Raw genomic sequence first — 21,679 nt, forward strand, 5'->3', positions numbered from 1 at the left:
ACCTGCTTCTATTACGTTGTGATTCACTTGCTCGCGAGCATGATATTTTATGTCTTATAAGATATGTCATAGTGAGGAAAAACTACTCTAGTGCCCCAAGAGTATGGCGGTATTTTCGAAGACAGAGATAAATGACAAAGAATTTATTGTTCTGTCACAGTGTAACGAAGTCTAAACACACAGATGTTATACCTAATAAACCCTTCACCTCATACACCTATTGATAACGTCTGATATTAAATTACATCTAACGATTGTCCTACCGTCTTAAGATTGCTCGGAAAAAACAGTTTCGCCATTGCAAACTCCGGACCCTGTCCATGAAGTGTCAGGACTTTGCGTCGCAACATGATCATTCCGACTGTAATACAGACTTAATACAGAAGACTTTTATAAAGCTCCAGGCGAATCTAGCCGAACTTGCATATTTGTTTATTCTTTTCATTATTTGTTAACATTTATGTTCATTCTTCAAAACCAGGATCTTAATCACCGAATTAAAACTGATTTCCTTTCCATACTATTGTCACGCCCACACGGGCGGGACGTGGCAGCGGGCAATCCCCAGTGATTAGCTCCGCTTTTAAGCGACAGATGTTGCGAAGTATTATTGCCGTGGTTTGGAGCCTTACTGAGCACTTATACTTGTCGGTGTTCAAATAAAACTCCCAGTCTCCTGCACTATGGGGTCTGCCTCCTGCCTGCTTTCCCGGTGTCACAATTAGTGAAAATTTCGGTAACATTTTCTATGAACATCATCTCTATAAGAATCTATGAACACATTCATAGCACATTAAAATTGCATTATAAACATGGCTGTAAATATTTTTTTAAAAAGCATGACACATTATACCCATGTTTATTATGCATTATGACTGCCTTATGAAGCTCTCATCTAAAATTTACTATAGATACCTTCATAATGCAGTACAAACCACCCGTATACTTGTTATACCGACCATTATTATGCATAATGAAGGTATGTATAGTGAATTATAGACGAGAGTGTCATTGGAGCTTATGAAGTATCGTAATTAACACTATAATGCCTTATGACTGTCGATAGCAGATGCTGTAATGCTTTAGTAATTCTTATACTGAACATTATAATGCATTATGAAGGCATCAATAATGCATTATAAATGACAACTTTAAGTGTTACCAATATTTTTCTTATATGTTTCATTTTTATATGCAGATTGGCAGGCTGATTGTCACTTGAATGTGCACAAGATACATAGTCATCTTTAAGCCTGAATTTACATGATCAATTCTTATACTTTCCTCATCTGACTATTGCCATTTCATCCGTATCTGCAATTTATCGAACCTGTACAAATAATCACAAATTTGTAAAATGCAAGTAGAAAAGATCTCTACATTTCTGTAGCAAAACAAAATATACATTACGCTGAGAGGCAAAAGGACTCAGAGGCTAGTAATTTTCAGAAGTAAATAATAAACAATAAGAGAGACAAAGAAAGTGAGAAAGAGAGAAATAGTCTGGGTGCCAGAGAATAGTACTCAAAAAAAAAAAACAGAACTCAGAACAGAACATAAAATAACTGAAAACAGAACTCAGACAACAAACCTTAGAACAGAACACAGAATGCAGAGAATAGAAATAAAAAAAATGAATTTAAATAATACAACTCAGAGAACTCAGAAAAAAAGAACTCAAATAATATAACGCAGGTCACGCTGCCACTTCTGTCCTTTCCCAGGAGGCCGGCAGTGTGAGGCACGTGAGTCGGCTGTCTCTCCCGGGCAGGCTTTAAGGAATGTGTTGTGTGTCCGTTTGTGTTTCAGCTCTAAGAGTCCATGGCCCAAGTCAAAGGCTGCCAGCTCCTCCTAACATAGTTCAAATGTCCTCTGTCAGTCTTGCTGGGTACATGACTAAGCCAGAAAACAGACTGGGGCAGTCTGAACCTCTTTGTACCCCCGTAATCCCCAAACTCCTGCATCCTTTTCAGTGGAGTCAGGTGGGCACTGTTGAGGCTGCACATCCAGGATACTGGGGGCTCAAATGAGGCGCTCCTCCGGGGGCACCTTGAGCACACTGTCCATCTCCAGACGCGCACCGGCCACCTCCTGCTGGCTGGGGCTATACGCTCCCTCCGACTGGCGCTTCTTGCGGGCCGTCATCACGGCTAATGTCAGGCCGATGGCGGCCAGCAGGAGGCAGCAGCAGGCCAGGGGGATGGCCACCACCAACCAGGGGATGCGATCCTTCTGCTCCTGCTTCTGCAGAGACAAGACAGCCCCCTACCTGAATGTCTCATGCGGTTCTTTGGCCCATAGGACCAGTTTTTGATATTTCATGCTTACGTTTTGATAAATTTAGGACCAAATGTGAATGTGATGCAGGGGACAGGTCATTAGGCCTCGGTTACTTGCTCTTGGAGACTCACGTCACCTTACAGAAGGCCAGTTGGTAGGATAACCCTGACCACAGTCACCCACACTTGGGGGAAGAAGCCGTTCTGACTGGTGACTGGAGGAGAAGAGGAGAAGAGTGACTTACGCTGGTCTCACAGTAGGGGCCCGCGAAGCCAGGGACGCAAATGCACAGGAACTTGTTGAGATGGTCCAGGCAGGAGCCCCCGTGCTGGCAGGGGTTCGACTGGCACTCGTCCATCTCTGTCTCGCACCTGAGATGAGGGGTCAAAGGTCGGGGGGACACACACATTCATTACAGTGCGTTGAGTTGAGTTCCATGCTTGTCTCCTTGAGGACAGCGGCTCTTTGTTTATGTTCCGAGCCTCAATGATTGAGTTCCATCACTAGTCATGTTGCTCGGTGATTGAGGGGGAGGGGGGGTGCTCACCTCTCTCCTGTGTAGCCAGGGCTGCAGGTACAGTTGGCCCCCCAAAGCCCATCATTGCACTCGCCATGCACACAGATCACATCCGTGTCGCACTGGACTGGTGGGTAGCTCCACCTGCAGGAGAAGCACATTGTGAACACATCATGACCCCTGTTAACATGCATGTTTGTCTGATCCTGAATCTCCCAGGAGACAGAGACACTCACTCGCACAGAGGTCCCCTGAAGTCGGGCGGGCAGATGCAGGTATAGCTGTTCGCTCCGTCTAGGCAGGTACCTCCGTTCTTACAAATGTGTCCCTCACAGTCATCCAGGTCTTTCTCGCAGGTCTTCCCCCCATATCCTGTAGGGCAACGGCACTCAAAGTCTGCCAGCAGGTCGTGGCAAGTCCCGTGGATGCAGGGCCTGGATGTACAGTCATCCACGTTGTCCTGGCAGTACTGGCCCTCCCAACCGGGTGTGCAGGCACAGTAGAACAGTCCAAAGCGGTCCTCGCACGTCCCGCTGTTCAGACAGGGCTGGGACAGGCAAACCGGGGGCCCTGAGCATCCAGCCTGGGCGTCTCGACCTCCATGTCTGAGGAAGCGTGACCTCTGGGGCACTTCCAGGACGTCTACGAAGGGCAAGTAGACCCCACCCACCCTCACCTCCCGCAAGCAGCCCACGAAGCTGTCAGCCAGGGACACCACAGAGTCGTTCAGGAAATCGAGGCTGCCGGAGGCTCCTGGGCTGCCGGCATCATTCTGCCGGTCGACGGTGATGACCCAGGGCGATGCTGTGTGACGGGGTTCTGCCATGGCTAGCTGCACGTGGTGCCAGTCGCCGTCCGCAACAGGCGCCTTGCTGGCGAAGCTCAGTGGCTGCACGCTGTCCCTGCTGTGCATTTCCACAGCCAGAGAGCCATTCTGCAGGCCCAGGCGGAACAGCTGCGTTCCATTGGATGCTTGTAGCAGAAGGGCATCTTGGGCTCGCGTACGCAACTCCATGGAGATGTCGGTCACTGGGGAGACGAGGGAGCCCTCAGAGCTGTACTGCAAGGCATTATTTTCAAACGTGGCTTCTGTGAGGCCTAGAAGGGAAAAAGGCTGATTTAGAGACATTTCTGTGAGGTTTAGAGGGGACAGGGAAGGCCTGACCTGTGATTTAAGGCTGAGGTCATTGCTGTTTGTGTAAACATGGCAAACATAGCTTGTTATAGGTCAAACTTTTGTTTAAACATAGTGCTTAACTTAAAACAATGGGCAGAAGGGTCCAGGACATGGACTCATAATATGATGGGTTTGGGTTCTAGCTTATAGCGTCTTGCCAAGCACGGAAGGCCTGTCAAACTCACACTCATATCCATCGGCCATGTCCACACAGTGACTGCCAGTGGCACAAGGCGCGCTGGCACACCACAGCCGAGTCTCACAAGTCTTCCCCGTGAAGTTTTCATGGCAGGAGCACACAAAGTCGTTCCAGGTCACCAGGCACAAGCCATCGTTGTGACACAGCACCCCCTATGGGACGAGAGTTGCATTACTTCACTGCACGACCGAGAAGACGTGCTCTTACGTTTTTACCGTGATGTAACGGAAACCCAGGAAAACCGGAAACACATCCTCCACAAAAAAACAATGGCCATCCCTACCTGACAGCTGTTGTCACTCGTACAGCCTGGCTCTACGTTGACGACATCGCGTGGGAAATAGGTATCTCTGGGGGCAGAATCCAGCGTGCCGTTCCACGTATCCACCTCCAACCGCGTCCTGTCCAGACGCACATCCCAAAGGCAGCCCTTAAAGTGCCCCCCCCAGGCCTCCACACCGTGCCCCTGAGGCAGGCCCCCAATGTAGGCCACGTCCCCCGCCTCCGCCCACACCGTGGGGACACTCCCCAGGAAGTAGCGTGAGCCAGCATGGTTCAGAAAGACCCGGTCGTGCAGGAAGTCAACGGTGAGCAGCTGCCATTCACCAGTAGTGACGGTCACCTTGGCGATGGTGGGCGGGGCTGGCGGGACGCTCACGTGCAGCTGGCCATCCTGCAGGTACACGGTGAGGTAGGCTCCGCCCTCCCTCTGCAGCTGCAGCACCAGGCCAGCCTGCTTCCTCGAGCGCAGCAGCAACGAGACGGAGAGCCCGGCGCCGTGATTGGACCGGACGTCATAGGAGGCGTAACTCAGCGATCCCTCATGGCTGAAGGTCCATGGGAGGTACTCTGTGGGGGTGGGGGGGAAGGACAGACTCAGACAGGAAGAGCCAGTGATCACTTAAGAGCAGAGGTTCCATGATGATCCAGGGCACGGCATTCAAACCAGGACCGGCTCTGCTGTTGTACCCTTGAACCGGGTACCTCTTTCTAAACCCAGTCTTCAAAGACCCCCAGCCCACATTTTTTCTCCCCCCCACCTCCCAACATACATATATCAAGTATCCAGTGTTCCTTATTGCCTGAGAGCTGGGAGGGAGCAAAATGTATATCAGGGTGGTCCTTAAAAATCAACTTCTGAAATTTCTTGCTCTCACCCCATACAGTAGTTTTGTTCTTTGACATCAGAAAATGTTTTTAAAAATTTACTGGACAATTTTTGAACAGACTTAGGGGTTGCTCAAACACCTTGAAAACTGAAGATTTTAAGTTAAAAGTATGAATCTCGCCTATGGCACATCGCACTGGTTTAACCCTCTCAAGGCAGGCGTTGCTGATTTGCAACAGTTAAAAACTAACTACCTTATTACCCCACATACATATTTTATGAGTTTTTTTTACTCAGAAGTACCACTGCAGGACTTGGTTGTCCTGTCGTTACTAAAACTTAATTTGAGCCTGAAAGGGATAACCTGCTTTCTTTTACTCATTTATTAATTTTGGAATAAACAGTTAAACATTCTTTGCAGTGTTTACAGTACCCATATTGTTGTCTGCATCATTATTGCATAATACTTTCTAATTTTCTAAAAACTGTTAGAGTGAAAACGAATTATCCGTAAGTAGCAGTGTAACGATATACTCAGCCCATGAGACACGATAATAGGTTCACGAGAACGAGATGATATTTTAACAATACTTTAAGGAAAACTTCAAAGAGGAAATATATTACTGGAAAGCAGCCTTTTATTTGATAAATTTGACAGAAAAAAAATGCTAAATAATGCAGACGTATAGTGAAATGTGTTAAATAATCACCATCATCATATGCAGTAAAGAACAGAACAAATATCTAGCACTATAAAATATTTCACCACAAACTCAAATGATAGGCATCTCTGTTGTCATGATCCGTTCCGTCCGCTCCTGATGTGTGCCACGCCCCCTCATTCTCCACGTGTTCTTTCCCGATCGTGCCCAGCTGTTCCTTGTTGTTTCGGCTTGTCTATAGTATTTAGTCCGTGTCTGAGTCAGTCTTCCCCAGATCCGTCATTGATGTATTGTCGTGTTCAGTCCGTCCGTGTCCGAATTTCACTCATTAAACCCTGTTTACCTGACGTCCTGGCTTGCGCTCCTGCTTCCCTGCTTGCCTCCGTCTCCGAATGTAACAGAATGACGGATCTCCCCAACGCACCTCCGCAGGTCGATGACCAGCGCATCGATCTGCTTCGCGAGGTGTTGTACTGGCTTCACCAACCGGAGGTCCGGGAGGACACCGGATTGTTGGACTTGGCCAGTAAAAGCGGGACCCTCCTCCAGGAGGTAACCCCGCTCACGGCAGCGCCTGTCATGGCGGAGGTTCGCGAGAACCTCCGACAGCTCTTTGACAGGGTTACGGAGAAGCGGCTTCAGCCGCTCGCCCTCTCCGAGGCAACCCCGCCGCAATCGTCATGCCCCAGCCGCAAGAAGAAGAAGAAGCGGAAGGGGAAAGGGGAAGCAGCCGCCCCGACGCTGTTCTTGGGGGCCTGCTCCTTACTCCCTGCCGGGGATGACATCGCCGCTGCACCGCCTGCAGCAACAACGGCTGCTGACGCCACACTGCCCGTGGCTGCGCTGCCTGCTGCAGCTGCCGCCTCTCTGCCCGCGGCACCGCAGCAGCTTGATGCCTGTCTCGCTGCTGCTATCCGGCCATCGCAGGCGACTTCCCCCTTCCAGGGCACACGGCTAGCCCTTAAAGGGGCCAGGGCCGTCAGGGACTCTATTCCCCGGATCCCCAAGGCCCTTAAAGGGGCAGCGCCTGCACGCCCAGCGCCAATCCTGGCGCCTATTCCGGACCTGCCTGCTCCGCACCTGCCCGCGCCTGCTGTAGCTGCTGCTGCCGTCGCCGCTCTGCCCGCGGCACCGCCTGCTGCTGCTGCCGCCGTTCTGCCCGCGGCACCGCCTGCTGCTGCTGCCGCCGTTCTGCCCGCGGCACCGCCTGCTGCTGCTGCCGCCGTTCTGCCCGCGGCACCGCCTGCTGCTGCCGCCTCTCTGCCCGCGGCACCGCCTGCTGCAGCTGCCGCCGATCCGCCCGCGGCTGCGCTGCCTGCTGCCGCCGCCGATCTGCCCGTGGCTGCGCTGCCTGCTGCCGCCGCCGATCTGCCCGTGGCTGCGCTGCCTGCTGCCGCCGCCGATCTGCCCGCGGCTGCGCTGCCTGCTGCCGCCGCCGGTCTGCCCGCGGCTGCGCTGCCTGCTGCCGCCGCCGGTCTGCTCGCGGCACCGCCTGCTGCTGATGCCGCCGCTGCGAAGCCAGCAGCACGGCCTGACCCGCCTGTCCTGCCTGTCCTGCCTGACCCGCCGGTCCTGCCTGCTCTGCCTAGGGCAATGCCCGAGGCGGCCGCTGCGGCGCCCCCTGCTGGCCGCACGATGGAGGTGCCCGCGACGGCGCCCCCTGCTGGCCACGTGATGGCGGCGCCTGTCCGGCCGGCTCCTGACCTGCCCGTCTCGCCTGTCCTGCCGGCTCCTGACCTGCCCGTCTCGCCTGTCCTGTCCGGCCAGCCCTGCTCGCCGGTCCTGCCCGTCTCGCCTGTCCTGTCCGGCCAGCCCTGCTCGCCGGTCCTGCCCGTCTCGCCTGTCCTGTCCGGCCAGCCCTGCTCGCCGGTCCTGCCCGTCTCGCCTGTCCTGTCCGGCCAGCCCTGCTCGCCGGTCCTGCTCTGCTCGCCTGACCTTCCCGTCCTGTCCTGCTCACCAGCAGCCACGCCCGCAGCTCCCCCTGCTGATGCTGCCGCGCTGCTTACGGCGGCCCCTGCGGACCGCTCGCCGGCCTCGCCCGTCTCATCGGTCCAGCTCGGATCGCCTGTCGGCACTGCAGCCACGCCCGCGACTGCCGTCGCCGCTCTGCCTGCAGCACCGCCTGCAGCTGGCTGCTTACCTGAGGTGCCCACGGAGGCGCCCCCTGCTGGCCGTGTGATGGCGGCGCCCCCTACTGGCCGCGTTATGGCAACACCCTCTGCTGGCTGCTTGCCCGAGGTAGCCACGAAGGCGCCCCATGCCGGCCGCATAATGGCTGCGTCCCCTGCTGGCTGCGTGACGGCGGCGCCCGTTGAGGTGCCTCCTGCTGGCCGAACGCCCAAGACGCCCGCCGAGGCGTCCCCTATTGGCCGAGTGACTGCGGCGCCCCCCGAGGCGGCCCCTACTGGCCAAGGGACTGAGGCGTCCACGGTAGCCGCAGAGGCGCTCCCTCTTGTTCCGCCTGTCCTGCCGGCACCTGAAGTGCCTGTTTCACCTGTCCAGTCGGCACCTGAAGCGTCTGTCCCGCCTGTCCTGCTGGCACCTGAACTGCCTGTCACGCCTGTCCTGCTGGCACCTGAACTGCCTGTCATGCCTGTCCTGCCGGCACCTGAAGTGCCTGTCTCGCCTGTCCCGCCGGCACCTGACGTGCCTGTCTCGCCTGTCCTGCCGACGCCCAAGCCCGGTTCGCCGGTCCAGCCGGCCCAGCCCTGCTCGCCGGTCCAGCCGGCCCAGCCCTGCTCGCCGGCCCAGCCCTGCTCGCCGGTCCAGCCGGCCGCACCCGCGGCTCCGCCCGCTGCCACAGCCAGGTCCGCGGCCCCGTCTCAGGCCGTCGCTCTGGCTGCCCCGCCCGCGGCCACGCCCGTGGCTCCGGCTGCCCCGTCTGCGGCCACGCCCGCGGCTCTGGCTGCCCCGTCTGCGGCCACGCCCGCGGCTCTGGCTGCCCCGCCTGCGGCCACGCCCGCAGCTTTGGCTGCCCTGCCTGCGGCCACGCCCGCGGCTCTGACTGCCCCTCCTGTTGCCTCTTCGGCGGCTTTGACTTCTGCTCGCCCTACACTGCCCTCCCTCTTGACTCCCTCACCCTTGCCTCAGCAAGGCCGACACACCCCAGGACCGCGCCTGTCTGTTTCCCGTAAGGGACGGGGACACAGACGTCGGTCCCTGGTCCCGCCTACCCTGACTCCTGGCTCGCCCGTGCGCCCCCTTGCCGTGGTTCGGTGGCTGCCTGCGGGTCCTACGGCTCCGGCTCGGCTGTCGCCTCCGGATCCCCCTCCGGTGCCTCGTCGCCCTCCTGTGGTCCCTCCGTCGGCGCCTCGTCGGCCGCCTCCGGGCCCTCCCACTTCGGCTGGGCGTCGGAGGGCGACTACCCTGGCTCCGGCTACGCCTCCTCCTGCGCCAGTGTTCCCTCCTGCTCCCTCCTTGTGTCCTTTGTCGGTCCCTACGTCTGTCTCCGTCTCCCCTGTGTGGTCCCTTCCTGCTCCGGTCTCCCTTCCACCTGTGGCCCCTGCGGCTGCCTTCCCTCGCCCGCCTGGGTTCCCTCGAGCTCGCCCTATTCTTTCTCCTCCCTTTGTTCCGTCTCCTCGTCCCTTTGTTCCTCCTGTCTCGGTTCCTCGTCCCTCTGTGCCTCCTCCGTTCCCTTCTGGTCCCTTTGCTCGTCCTGCCTTTTCTCGTCCCTCTGTGCCTCCCGTGTTCACTCCCGGCCCTTTTGTTCCTTCATTTTCTGTCCCCTCTCTGTCTCCTTTCTTGATCTGCCTGTCTGCGTTCCCTGTCTTGTGTCAGGTCATGTCGTTTTTCTGGTCCTTGTTCCTGTTCTGTGCCTCAGTCCTGTTTCCAGTGTCTCGTTGACGTTTTGCTTTTGTCTTCTAGGTCCTGTTCCCCGGTCTCGTCCGTCGCCTCCTCCCAGGCGCGCCCGGTGTGCGCGCCTTTGGGGGGGGGTTCTGTCATGATCCGTTCCGTCCGCTCCTGATGTGTGCCACGCCCCCTCATTCTCCACGTGTTCTTTCCCGATCGTGCCCAGCTGTTCCTTGTTGTTTCGGCTTGTCTATAGTATTTAGTCCGTGTCTGAGTCAGTCTTCCCCAGATCCGTCATTGATGTATTGTCGTGTTCAGTCCGTCCGTGTCCGAATTTCACTCATTAAACCCTGTTTACCTGACGTCCTGGCTTGCGCTCCTGCTTCCCTGCTTGCCTCCGTCTCCGAATGTAACATCTGTTATTTGACTTATCAATTGAACATAAAATAGAATATAAATTTAAAAATATAGATAACAAACATAAAATTTTTTTTTATGTTTTGTGCAGTGGATTTAAGGAAAGAGCTATGATGGTGCTGGAAATGGCTTTGCATAGAAGTAGCGTTACCCGCTGTGTACGGCATTATTTTCCTACAATGCTTACAGATGGTTCGTGTTTTGTCTGTCACCCTTTTGCCGTTTATATTTTCCGCCGGATACCCAAAATGCTGCCACACAAAAGACTTAAAAGTGTCTGGGGCATCTACTATGGTAATTTCGTCAGACGCCGACATGCTTACAACACCTAATTTGCAGCGCATTCGGTATTAACCATAACTTTGTTCTGCTTGAGCAACCCCTAAATAAGCACCAATATCACTCAAACTTTGCAGAAATACTTCTTTTGTTGCCCATGACAATATTAGAGGGTGAGACCTAAGGAATCTTGCAGTTTTATTTTTGATGCATTCTTAAGGACCACCCTAATGTGTGTATATACTTTGGGCAGGGACAAAGTAAAGCACTAAGAGAAAAGGTAATATTGTGATTGAATTACATTTGAATTGAACTGAAAAATGTGGATTGTCCCAGAGGACTGAAACACTGAAACACTGATCTAGAATATATCCGACTGGACAAATGGACATAAGCACTGGTTAATCTGTTCATATTTCCAGTGATCATAGGCACATACCTCCACCCCACACACTTGCGTAATAAATAACAGATCCTTCTCACCCTCTGAGCAGTTGTCTCCATGATAGGGGCTGTAGCAGTCACAGAAGAAGGTGGCCCACATGTCTATACAGTGGCCGTGGCCAGAACAGGGGTCTGAGTGGCACCACTGAGTCCGGCTGCATCCGACCTCCAAGCCGTGGGCCCGGTCTGGAGGAATGTTTTGCGGCAGGACAGTTTGCGAGTCGATCTGCAGGTCTTCCATGCAGCCCATGAAGCCCCCATCGCTTGCCGTGTTAACCAGGAGCTCAGGTGGGGCACCACCCAGGGAGACACGGGCGAAGGAGGGTGGGATGCTGAACAGCCACAAGGGGGCGCTGTGAACCTCCGCCACGCAAGGCCCCCTGCTGCAGTTCGACCTGGTCAGCCTCAGCCGTAGCCCCGCCCCCAGGTTCACTATGGCCTCGTGCCATTCGCCGTCATTGACAGGTCCAGGAAGGACTGCCTCCAACCGCTCAGCTCCGCCCACAGCAGCCCTGGCGAGGAGGCCTCCGGCCACAATCTCCAGGGAGAGGAAGTCACGCACGTCACCGAAGTACAGCATGACCACGTCCGGCAGGGTGGTGCAGAACCGCAGCATGGCAGCAGATCCCAGGTCCTTCCGGGTCCCGTTGGCGGGGGTCACGTCGATGAGCACAAACTCCGGGGTGGAGAAGGAGAAGGTGGTGGACACACTGCAGTGGTCGTCATGGAAACCCACGGGGCAGCGACACGAGTAACTGTGCTCCCCGTCCAGCCTGAGCAGCGGCACGCAGGTGGCCCCGTTCTGGCACTGGTGCTCTGTGCAGCCCAGGAGCCGGATGTGACAGTTGTGCCCCCCGAGGGGCACATCCCCGGGCTCGGGCTCAGGGCAGAGGCAGCTGTATCCGGCTATGGAGTCCTCACACGACGCGCCGTTCTGGCAGGGCTGGCTTGCACACTCGTCAATGTCCACCTGGCACTCTGAGCCTGTGGAGACCAACCTTATCATTAATGATATGTTCTGAATCGATGAGTGACAGGGGGTGGGGCACTCTGTGGGCCAATGAACTTACAGCTGGGGCCAGTGCCCTTGTGGCCCCAGTCCCCTGCATTTGCCCTTGATATAAAGTGCAATCATAAAATTAACAAGCCACCCACGATCTGACAGAGGTACTAAGTTCAGGTTCAGGAAGTACAAACCCAGACCAAGGTTTTATTTTATCCCACCAGTTGACTATAAAGAGTCACAGTCACAGAGTACTCAGCTGGTTGGTTGAAACAAAATCTTGGTCTGGATTTGTATTTCTTGAACCTGAACCTTTCACCTCCGCGATCTGAGGGATATCGAAACAGGAGATGGTTTGCAGGCCGAATGCTCACAGAGCCCTGAAGGCGTGTCCCTCACCTGCGAAGCCTGGCTGACACTCGCAGGCATAGCCGTTAACCAGGTCCACACAGGAGGCCCGGTTCTGGCATGGGTCGGACTCACACTCATCCGTGTTCACTGAGCAATTCTCCCCTGTTAGCAGCAGGGAGGGGGGAGAAAACAGTGGAATTTTAGGAGCTGAAGTGTGGGCAACACTGCACTCTGAATGAGCGGCTCTGAGCATGCTCACCCGTAAAGCCAGCGAGGCACAGACACAGGTAGCCGGCGGCGTCCGCATAGCTGAACTCCCAGCCTTCTGGCTGCAGGTGGCGATAGCGTTCCTGGTCAGAGCGTTGGAGACACTCAGCCCCGTTCTCACATGGCTCCGGCACGCACTCATCCACGTCCACCTCACAGCGCTCACCCTCATAGCCTGCCGCAGAGACGCCATTTTACCCAGAATGCCACATGCACCAACTGCTGCACAGGCAGATTGATAGGCTGTAACATAACCAGCTAAATCTCCCAGAATGCCACCATTCCAGAACTAACTGTGAGTGAGTTTTTGAAGGACATCAGGGTGCAGTGAGACAGCACTGGCTTCGGATAACGTGGCTGTAGTCTAGGTCATTTTCTGTACACTAGAGGGCAGTGCTGATCATTACAGTAAACGTATGTACTGCATGTGGTAGTTTCCTGGCCCTATGGACCTTTTATAAAAAATATAAATTTATTTGGTTGTATGCAGGGAGATTAGAGTGTTGTAAGTTTATAATGTGATTTAAGTGAAGGTGGGGGCCTAAAGATGGAGCCAGTACCAGGCCAACACTGGCAGGTGTAGAGATTCACTCCGTCCAAGCAGGTGGAGTTGTGTTGGCACGGGTCCGAAGCACACTCAGGAATGTCCTCCTCACACTGAGCTCCAGTGAACCCCGTGCCACTGCAGTCGCACTCGTAGCTGGAGGGACAACACAGTCAGTAGAACGGCCTCAAACATAAAGCTCATGCTCCCATGATCTGAACAGCTGTGATGATTGAATGTCTGTGATCATTATTAGAACAAATATTCTATGGGAGGGCCGTTTCCATTTTGGGGTTTTCATGGTACGTTGGTACACTGTGTAACTGTTTATCCAATTATTATTATTAATATTATTATAAGACAATGCCCCTGCCATGTACCTGTCCACCCGGTCGATGCAGGTGCCCCAGTTGAGACAGGGGCTGCTCTCACACTCATCGATGTCGATCTCACAGTCCAGACCTTCGTATCCCGGGAGACAGTCACATGTGTACAGGCCCAGGTGGTCGCGGCAGGTGGCACCATTCTGGCAGGGTCTGGAGGCACACTCGTCTATCTCTAGCTCACAGTTGACTCCTGAAGAATGCGTGCACACACACAGCGCAGGGGTGAGAAGGGCCAACTCCCAGGGCACCATCTGCCACCTGCTGGCCAGCATGTGGCACTGCAGTTGGGAATTTCACTTCCAAACAAGTTGTAGGTGTAAGACTCCAGAAGGGACCCTGCCAGTGAAGGGTTCTTAACAATTCATTAGAAGTAGCTAAATACAAAAGATATGTAATATAATATGGATTAAAGGGTCTGCTATCCTAACTAAATCAGGTCTGCTTAGGAACATCTGCTAGATAAATAAAATATGGCATATAATCAAAATCAGCTTGGCTTAAATACAGCATGATAAGCATGTTGAGGAGGGCATCATTTACGCAGCCATCCAGAGAGAGAGCCAGTGATCTGGCTGCATGTGAGAGTGACTCAGCCACCCGCTGATGTCCTACTGCTCTGGCACCTGACCAGCTGGGCATCGTGACGCTGACGGCCTTCAGCAGATGTGTCGCCAGACAACGTACTCATGCTTAGACAGATAGCAAGCTCAGAATGGTTAGAGGCGGAGGGAGGGGAAAAAACATTTTGAAAAAGTACCCTGAGACAAACCGTCTCATTCAGAGCATGAGCTGCTGTCTAAATCTAACCCTGTAAAAAGCTTTCCATTTTGATTACTCCAACTGTTTTGTTACCCCATTGTTTTGAACATGTAGATGTGATATGGATGTCATAAAAGCGTTATATAAATCCATCCACTTCTGCAACCCCTTATCCCATTCAGGGTCATTGGGGACTGGAGTCTATTGGTGCAAGGCAAGGAACAACCCAGGATGGGGCACCAACCCATAACAGGGCACACTCACACTCACACTCACACTCATACACCATTCAATTTGGCAACGACAATCAGCCTCAGCATGTTTTTGGACTGTGGGGGGGGGAGCCAGAGTACCAGAAGGAATCCCCACAGCAGAGAGAGAACATGCAAACTCCACACACATGGAACCCCGGAGGAGATTGGTGGTGTCTCAGAAGTGTGAAGCGACAGTGCTAACCACAGCACCACTGTGCCCCCCCGTGTTATGTAAATGTTATATTGATATTGTCATGTATTTATATGTGTTATATAGGTGACAAACAGATCTTAAATAGATGTTATATGAATGATAAGTAAATGTTTTATAGATGTTTTACAAATATTATATGGGTGTTCTATGAATGCTATGTAAATGTTACACTGTTATGTAAACATTATATGAATGATGTAGATGTTATATGGATGTTATATGACTGTTCTATAAATGCCATGTGAATGTTATATGGATGTTCTATGAATGTAAATGTTATATAGATGCTATACCACTGTTATGTAAACATTATATAGATGTTATGTACAGTAGATGTTATATGGATGTAATGTGTATGTTATATAGATGCTATGTAGGGTGTTGACATTGAGGCTGCTTCTAGAGTTGGGATAGGACAGTTATGGACCATGTGGAAGCTCATACAGGAGCTCTGGGCCCCGATGCGTACCTGCATATCCCAGCATGCACTGGCACGTGTAGCGGTCCTTCTCATTGACACAGGTGCCATTGTTCCTGCACGGCCTGGAGGCACACTCATTGATGTCAATCTCACAGTTGTAGCCCTGGAAGCCGGGAACGCAGAAGCAGAAGTAGGTGCCAACGCCGTCCAGACAGAGGGCGCCGTTCTGGCAGGGCCGCGACCTGCACTCGTCCACGCCCTCCTCGCAGCGCTCACCGCGGAAGCCGGGGGCGCAGACGCACTGGAAGCCGTCAGGTAGCTGCAGGCAGGAGGCGCCGTAGAGGCACGGCTGGTCAGAGCACTCCTCCACAGGGCTGGAGCAGTCGGCACCACCCCAGCCACGCGGACAGTGGCAGGTGTATCCGGCAAGGCGGTCAACGCAGCGTGAGTGGGGCGGCCTGCAGGGGGCGCCCTCGCAGTCGTCCATGTCCACCAAGCAGTCGGCACCAGTCAGGCCAGGAGGGCAGACGCAAGCATGGCTCTCGGGGCCCGTGCAGTTGGCACACGGCGGGGATGGGCAGCCGTCGAAAGGCTGATCGCAGTCCTTGCCCATGTACAGCGAGGGGGTGTGGGGGCACAGGCAGGTGTAGTCATCCTCTGTGTCGACACACGTGCCCCCGTTCTGGCAAGGCAATGACCAGCATTTGCTGGACATCTCTGAGTAGCTCGTCCCTGTGGAGACGAGCAGGGGTAACATCAGCCATTTATAATTATTTATATTCATATTATATTTATCATCTTTCTGCAGTTTTTACGCTTCTGTATCTTTCACAAGGATGCAGCAGGTGACCCATCTGCTGGGAGAGAAATAGATAGCAGGCAGTAAGCTCCTACATATCATTTTCATCTCCGTCATCTCATCATCATCATCCTTGTCATTGCTGTCATGTAACATGTGCCATCTCATGAGACCATTGCCCCCCAATCTTCTCCCACCCTCAGTGGAAGCTGTCATTGCGGAGTCTTCTGTCCTTCTCTGTGTAACTTAAGCCACCACTTTAGTGTTGGCTATGCCGTGTGGCCTCCATTTTTTACACGTCAAATCAGTCTTTATTGGCCTGAAGATCTTTACACTGTTTTTGCAGGTCCTTTTATTACGGATTATACGGTACTGCCTCCACACGTCACTCAGGAAGCGGTGCTGTACTCGTTTGTCCTGTTGCTCAATCGACTGACCTGTCAGAAGTTTGATAAAAGAAGCGCTGTCATGGACATAAGTCTCAGATTTAACTGCTGAACTTGCAGCAATGAAGCCATTCTAGCCCCCCTCCCCCATCCCCCCAGCCCCATATCAGTTATTTATAAGATGAGGTTTAGCCACTGTAGCTGAGTTGGCTGCAGCTCAGCGCCTAATCATCACCCTCCCCACCCCCCTCACCCAGATACTAATCCAGAGAGTCTGCTGGCCTTGAAGGAGCCTTTTATTAATCCCTTCTCTATTGAGGAGTGAAGACCCCCCCGATTCATTCATCTCCGAGGGCTCCTCTGCCACACCCCCACCCTCAAAGCCGAATCGAGCCCATGACACTTCACCCTGAATGGGTCACCCACCTGCCCCCCCACTCTCACGGAGGAGAATCCTGGGATGCTGCCCCATAGTTCCAGCCCGGGGGGGGGGACTCACACCTCAGCTGCCACCCGGAAAGTAGCAACTGTGGCAGAACAATCAGCCGCAGCAATGCGCGGAAATGTTCTAAGTGAGTTTGGCTGGGGGGGTGAGGAAGGGGGGGAATGATCACTCAGGCGTATCCGAGAGGAAGCGACCGCCTCTCCAAGCGTCGCCATGTTGTTTTTCGAATGAATTACTGCAGATACAGCCCCCTCCCACGGCCCCCCACAGCAGTGTCCGGTGTTCTCCAGGCCAATAGCACCCCCCCCCCCCCCCCCCGCCACCGGAGCCCCCATCATTTCCTACACTCTTTGATCATGGTTCCGCTGAGAGATTTTTAATTCAGGCAGAAGATATTAATGACGGTAGTCGGGAGAAAGAGTGAGGAGGAGAGGAATGTGGGGCCACCATTAGCGTGGGGGCACGGGCTGGCGCAAACACCGTGCCCTCCAGACCCTCCTGGCAGGGGAAACCAGCTCCTCCAATCTTCCCAGCCCTCCCTCCCCACCCCCTCTGCTGTCACATGACCACGGCTTGGAGACATGACAGGGCTGACTGGAGGGGGGGGGGGGGGGGGGGCGGGCTGTTTATGGCCACTGCCATTCACTCGCTACTTCACGATGTTACTTACAATGGGTTTACGCATTTTTACTGCACTGAACGGACTTTAAACCGGCCCTCCTGCTGCCGTAAATGCTCAGCGGCGCACTGGATGGTCTGACCACCCAGAAGGGTCAGGAGGTGGATATTTCACCAATAGGAAAAGGTGGGGGGGGTGCTGGCTCAAACAGGGCTCAGACATAGGGCTTCCCCACACGACGCCTGTGACCCCTGCTTTGTCCAGAAAGGGGGATCTCTGGGAGGAGGGAGGATTTGTGTCTTTATTGGATAACTGACCCCCCTCCTCCATCCAGATGAATTACATTGCAGTAATAAAGCATTTCACGATTTCATGCTTTACACCCACCCATCTTGAGGCTCTTCATCCTGATCAGGATTTTGTGTCTCCCCCCATTGGGCGGTGCCATGGTGCCCCTGAGGGGCCACATGGCACTACTGAGTGCATGATGGGACTGCAGCCCCCTCCTGCTGCAGTGCCGGTTCCCTGCCGCGATGGGGCACACGGAGGGAGATCGCATACACCCACCCTCATCTTTACTGTTTTGACCCCGTGACCCAATAGCAGAGAGTGAGGCGGGCAGGTTAAGATGACAGAGAAGCGCTTGGGTCACCCCTGAAGAGAACCTTATCTGTTTAATATGAACACCTCATTCGGCTGGAAGTATCCCCCCCCCCCCCCCGACTGGGCTGGGTGAAAGGTCAGGTCAAAGGTCTGGAGCACTGACTTTGTGTTTTCTTTCATTTCTTAACTCTTCCATGCTTCCCTTTCTTAAGCAAGAAGATTCTCGCAGTTAGCTGATTTCTCTTGTTAATTTAATCAACGTCTTGATTCTTGATTGTCCCTGCCTCTTGTCAGTCAAAAGCTGCTAAGCAACCAGCAGACCATCAGTGCACAGTATGGCGTGACTCAGACTTGGAGGGCTATCAGCCTGCCTGTCAAAAAGCTGAAACTGGGATGATAGCTGATGTGTGCGAGGCTCATGCGTGAACACAGGATGGCGCCACAGAGGCGAGATGAACGTGAAATGGAGGGGGGGGGGGGCTGTAAATCCCCAGGTGTCTGTGGAGACAAACCAGACTCGCAGGAATGCCCTCGCGTTCAGGAGTCTGCTGCCATTGCTCTACCCTGATGGCCGCTCCGGGCCGAATCCAGGGAGGTCTCAGCGCCACCATGGGACGACACACTCTGACATCCTGCCAAGGGCAAGACGGGCAAACACCTGTGCCAATCTTAGGGGGTACCATATTAGCAAATTAGCAAAATGCCCCACCCCCATCAAGAAATTTTACCATCGTCACCCCACCCTACATCCCCCGGTACAGGTTTTTATTTTTTTCACCCATCTTACTGTTTTCACTGGTAGCACCAGTGTATTGTCATTTCATCCATCCATCCATCCGTTCATCATCCATCCATCCATCTTCCATAACTGCTTATCAGTCCTGGGTCGAGGTGAGGAAACACACCACAAACAGGATGTCTCTTGATCACTGGCATTTTCTCTTCATTTCTTTTTAATTAATATTCAGTTCAGATATTTCTGTGCAGCCCTCTTTTGTTCCATGCACATTACCAAACAATTACAAAATTATAGAGGCTCTGCTGCAGCCAGTAGGAGCCCCCCCACCCCCGCCTGTCTGTTGGCACTGTTTTGACCCGTAATAATGTGCATTCGGCTGTAAAACTGTTAACTAAGAGTATTTATAATCGTTGGAGCTTTCATCACGGAGAGAGATGTGAAGGCAAAAAATCTCACCTGACCTCTAACCCCTATGGTGAGCCCTGACCTTTCTGTTGTGAGGGGGGGGGGTCTTTACCCCTGCAGTGGCTTTGTGTTCTTCAGAAGGCCCAGTGTGACGTCCCTGAACGTACGGCACGGCAACACTGATCACATATCTGATCATTGGTTTGTGCAAAAACCATTCAGTGGCAAACCAAACAACCAAGAAAGCCTGACTTTCAGACAGACAGCAGAATGCAGTGCTCTCAGATCAGCTCTGAATTATTTGCACTAAATTGTCACTGCTGGCTAATTCCTGCCAGCTCTTGCATATCTGCCCCAGCAGCTGAGTAACATGTTTAATCACTCCCATTCCAAGAGACACCCTACAAACACCACCGAAAGAGCGCTAAGTGTTTTTCACATAGATCATGAGTGTTTTATTGTCGTCTGATTCTAACAAATCGCATATCTTCTGTTTCCTTTGTCTGTAGTGGCCGGCCAGTGGTGGGACAGTTTGTTCATGCCCTCCGCGCTGGAGTGTTTAAGATAATCACCGTTTGATGCTTATTGTTGTCACTCGCAGCTGTAACATAAGGCAAGCCTCTCAAATCCGATTCGGCCCCCTGTCTCCATGGCGATAGGCAACAATGGCAACTGCCTCACTGAGCCATTCAGACACTGCTCTCAGTCCGGTGGGGCATAGTAGATGAAGGGGAGGGAATCCATTCCCCACCCCCACCCCGTAAAAGCCTTCAATGTGGACTAATAAACAGCATCTCCCCCCATGAGGTCCTGGCCGAGAGCTACGGTCGGTGTTTTAACATTATTTTCCAAATGATTACGCTGGAAGCGACGGAGTCTGCTGTCACACCGAGAGCTGAAAGGGATCAGCAAGCTGGTCACAAGCGTCCAGCGAAAGAAAACAGTCAGAGTTCAGGAAAAAAAAGTCAGCAAAAAACCGAAGGCTTCGCTCTAGAGGGAAAGGCTTTTCCAGGAATCCAACCGAAGATCTTCAAACCAAACGTAACATATAAACTACGGCAACCTCGACAAGTCATTGGCAGCTGAATTATTGAAGTTCTAGGTCTTTTTCTGACCGTGGAGTCATTTCCACAGGAGAAGCAGAGAGAACTTCAGCGTATTTCCATCAGGACCAGAGCACCTGTTGCTCTCTGGGACTGTCACTGATCTGCAAAGCGCTAGCAGTAAGCCGTACATCTTGGGGGACCTTAACTTCACAAGGGCTTTATCCGGATCGATCAAACGCGGGAAAGCGGAAACGGGGAATCCCGCACGGGACGGTGACTCACCCCACTCGAGCAGCATTGCGGTGAGCAGCAAGGTCCCGCGGACTGCCCTGGCTGTTCTCCTCAGTTCCATCGCACGGCGTAACAGGGGAGAAGTTCTCAGCGTGAAGACCGCTGCTCCTTCTGCGGCTCGCCCCCCCCCCACCCCCACCCCGTCGTCAGCCACTCTGGATCCGATCGCCCGTCTCCCCTCAGCTCGGGCTGGTCAGGCTCCAGACTCACCACGGTCTGCGGCTCATGCGAGAGACATTAACTTCTGTGAGGCAGAGGGCTTAGCTTAACTAAGGCACAGTAATCGGCAGGGCAAGGAGGAGGTGTGGTGGGCGGGAAAACCCGGCCCGGACTTCCTGACATGGACTTGTCCATTTCTTACCCTGTTTCACTCGGGGACTTTTATCCTATTATCTTGCCCCTGGCTCAGCTCTTATTCTGTGTGGCTTTTGATCCCTGGTTGTGTATCATGTATATGTACAGCAATATCTTTATTTCTCTGAATGGCCTTCAATCTAAAATGGAACAACATAAGCATATACACTCCTCGGCCAAAAAAAAAAGTCACAATTTGAATTTATATCAGCAAATACTTAACAGCCAATAACTGGATGATTATTACAGCTCAGCAACGTTATGCAGTAATAAAGTGAAGTCAGCTGAGAACCTGAATCTACTGGCCAGGTTACACCTCCATCCTCCCTGTTGGCATGGGCATATTCCAGGACAAAAATGCCAAGATTCATTGGGTTCGAATTGTCAAAGAGTGGTTCAGGGAGCATGAGGAATAACTTTCACGTATGACTTGGTCACCACAGAGTTCTGACCTTAACCTCATTTGAAGGTCTCTGGGATGTGCTGAAGGAGGCTTTATGGAGGTTCAACTCACTTGTCAATACAGGATCTCGGTGAGAAATGAATGCAAATCTGGATGAAAATAAAGGGTGAGATGTTGCATAAGCTTGTGGAAACAATGCCATGACAAAACTCAAAACAAACATTAAAAACGTGTCACATTCTATCAGTCAGATCCTTATTTAAATAAAACAAACTAAAGTAGTATAGGTAACTCACTGAACAATTGAATCACTGAATAGCTACCATGTATAGCGCATATGTACAGTACCATGTAAACCCCGTGTGTACCATGTATAGCGCATATGTACCATGTATACCCCGTGTGTACCATGTATAGCGCATATGTACCATGTATACCCCGTATGTACCATGTATAGCGCATATGTACCATGTATACCCCGTGTGTACCATGTATAGCGCATATGTACCATGTATACC

General features: G+C 52.9%; 1 protein-coding gene across 1 annotated transcript; it reads right to left on the reverse strand.

Annotated features, from left to right (window-relative positions):
* Positions 1–128: 128 nt before the first annotated feature.
* On the reverse strand, positions 129–20,524 carry crb2a (crumbs cell polarity complex component 2a). The gene is made up of 13 exons (XM_023838017.2): positions 20,396–20,524; positions 15,120–15,803; positions 13,418–13,613; positions 13,054–13,193; positions 12,486–12,668; positions 12,275–12,388; positions 10,912–11,856; positions 4,457–5,022; positions 4,160–4,325; positions 3,034–3,895; positions 2,828–2,941; positions 2,525–2,651; positions 129–2,244 (listed from the first exon to the last, which is right to left on the reverse strand). The coding sequence occupies exons 1-13, from the start codon at positions 20,463–20,465 to the stop codon at positions 2,023–2,025; spliced, it is 4,389 nt and encodes a 1,462-aa protein (XP_023693785.1). The 5' UTR covers positions 20,466–20,524; the 3' UTR covers positions 129–2,022.
* Positions 20,525–21,679: the final 1,155 nt, after the last annotated feature.

This window comes from Paramormyrops kingsleyae, chromosome 7, assembly GCF_048594095.1.
Source record: "Paramormyrops kingsleyae isolate MSU_618 chromosome 7, PKINGS_0.4, whole genome shotgun sequence".
In the NCBI taxonomy this organism is placed as follows: Eukaryota; Metazoa; Chordata; class Actinopteri; order Osteoglossiformes; family Mormyridae; genus Paramormyrops; species Paramormyrops kingsleyae.

Bases quoted from the DNA above. Each gene is read 5' to 3' on its own strand.
- crb2a (XM_023838017.2), bottom strand. From the start codon at position 20,465: ATGGAACTGAGGAGAACAGCCAGGGCAGTCCGCGGGACCTTGCTGCTC. The intron at 4,326-4,456 runs GTAGGGATGGCC...CTCGTCCCATAG, and splicing joins CGAGTGACAACAGCTGTCAG to GGGGTGCTGTGTCACAACGA. The intron at 2,942-3,033 runs GTGAGTGTCTCT...CTTCTCCTGCAG, and splicing joins TTCAGGGGACCTCTGTGCGA to GTGGAGCTACCCACCAGTCC.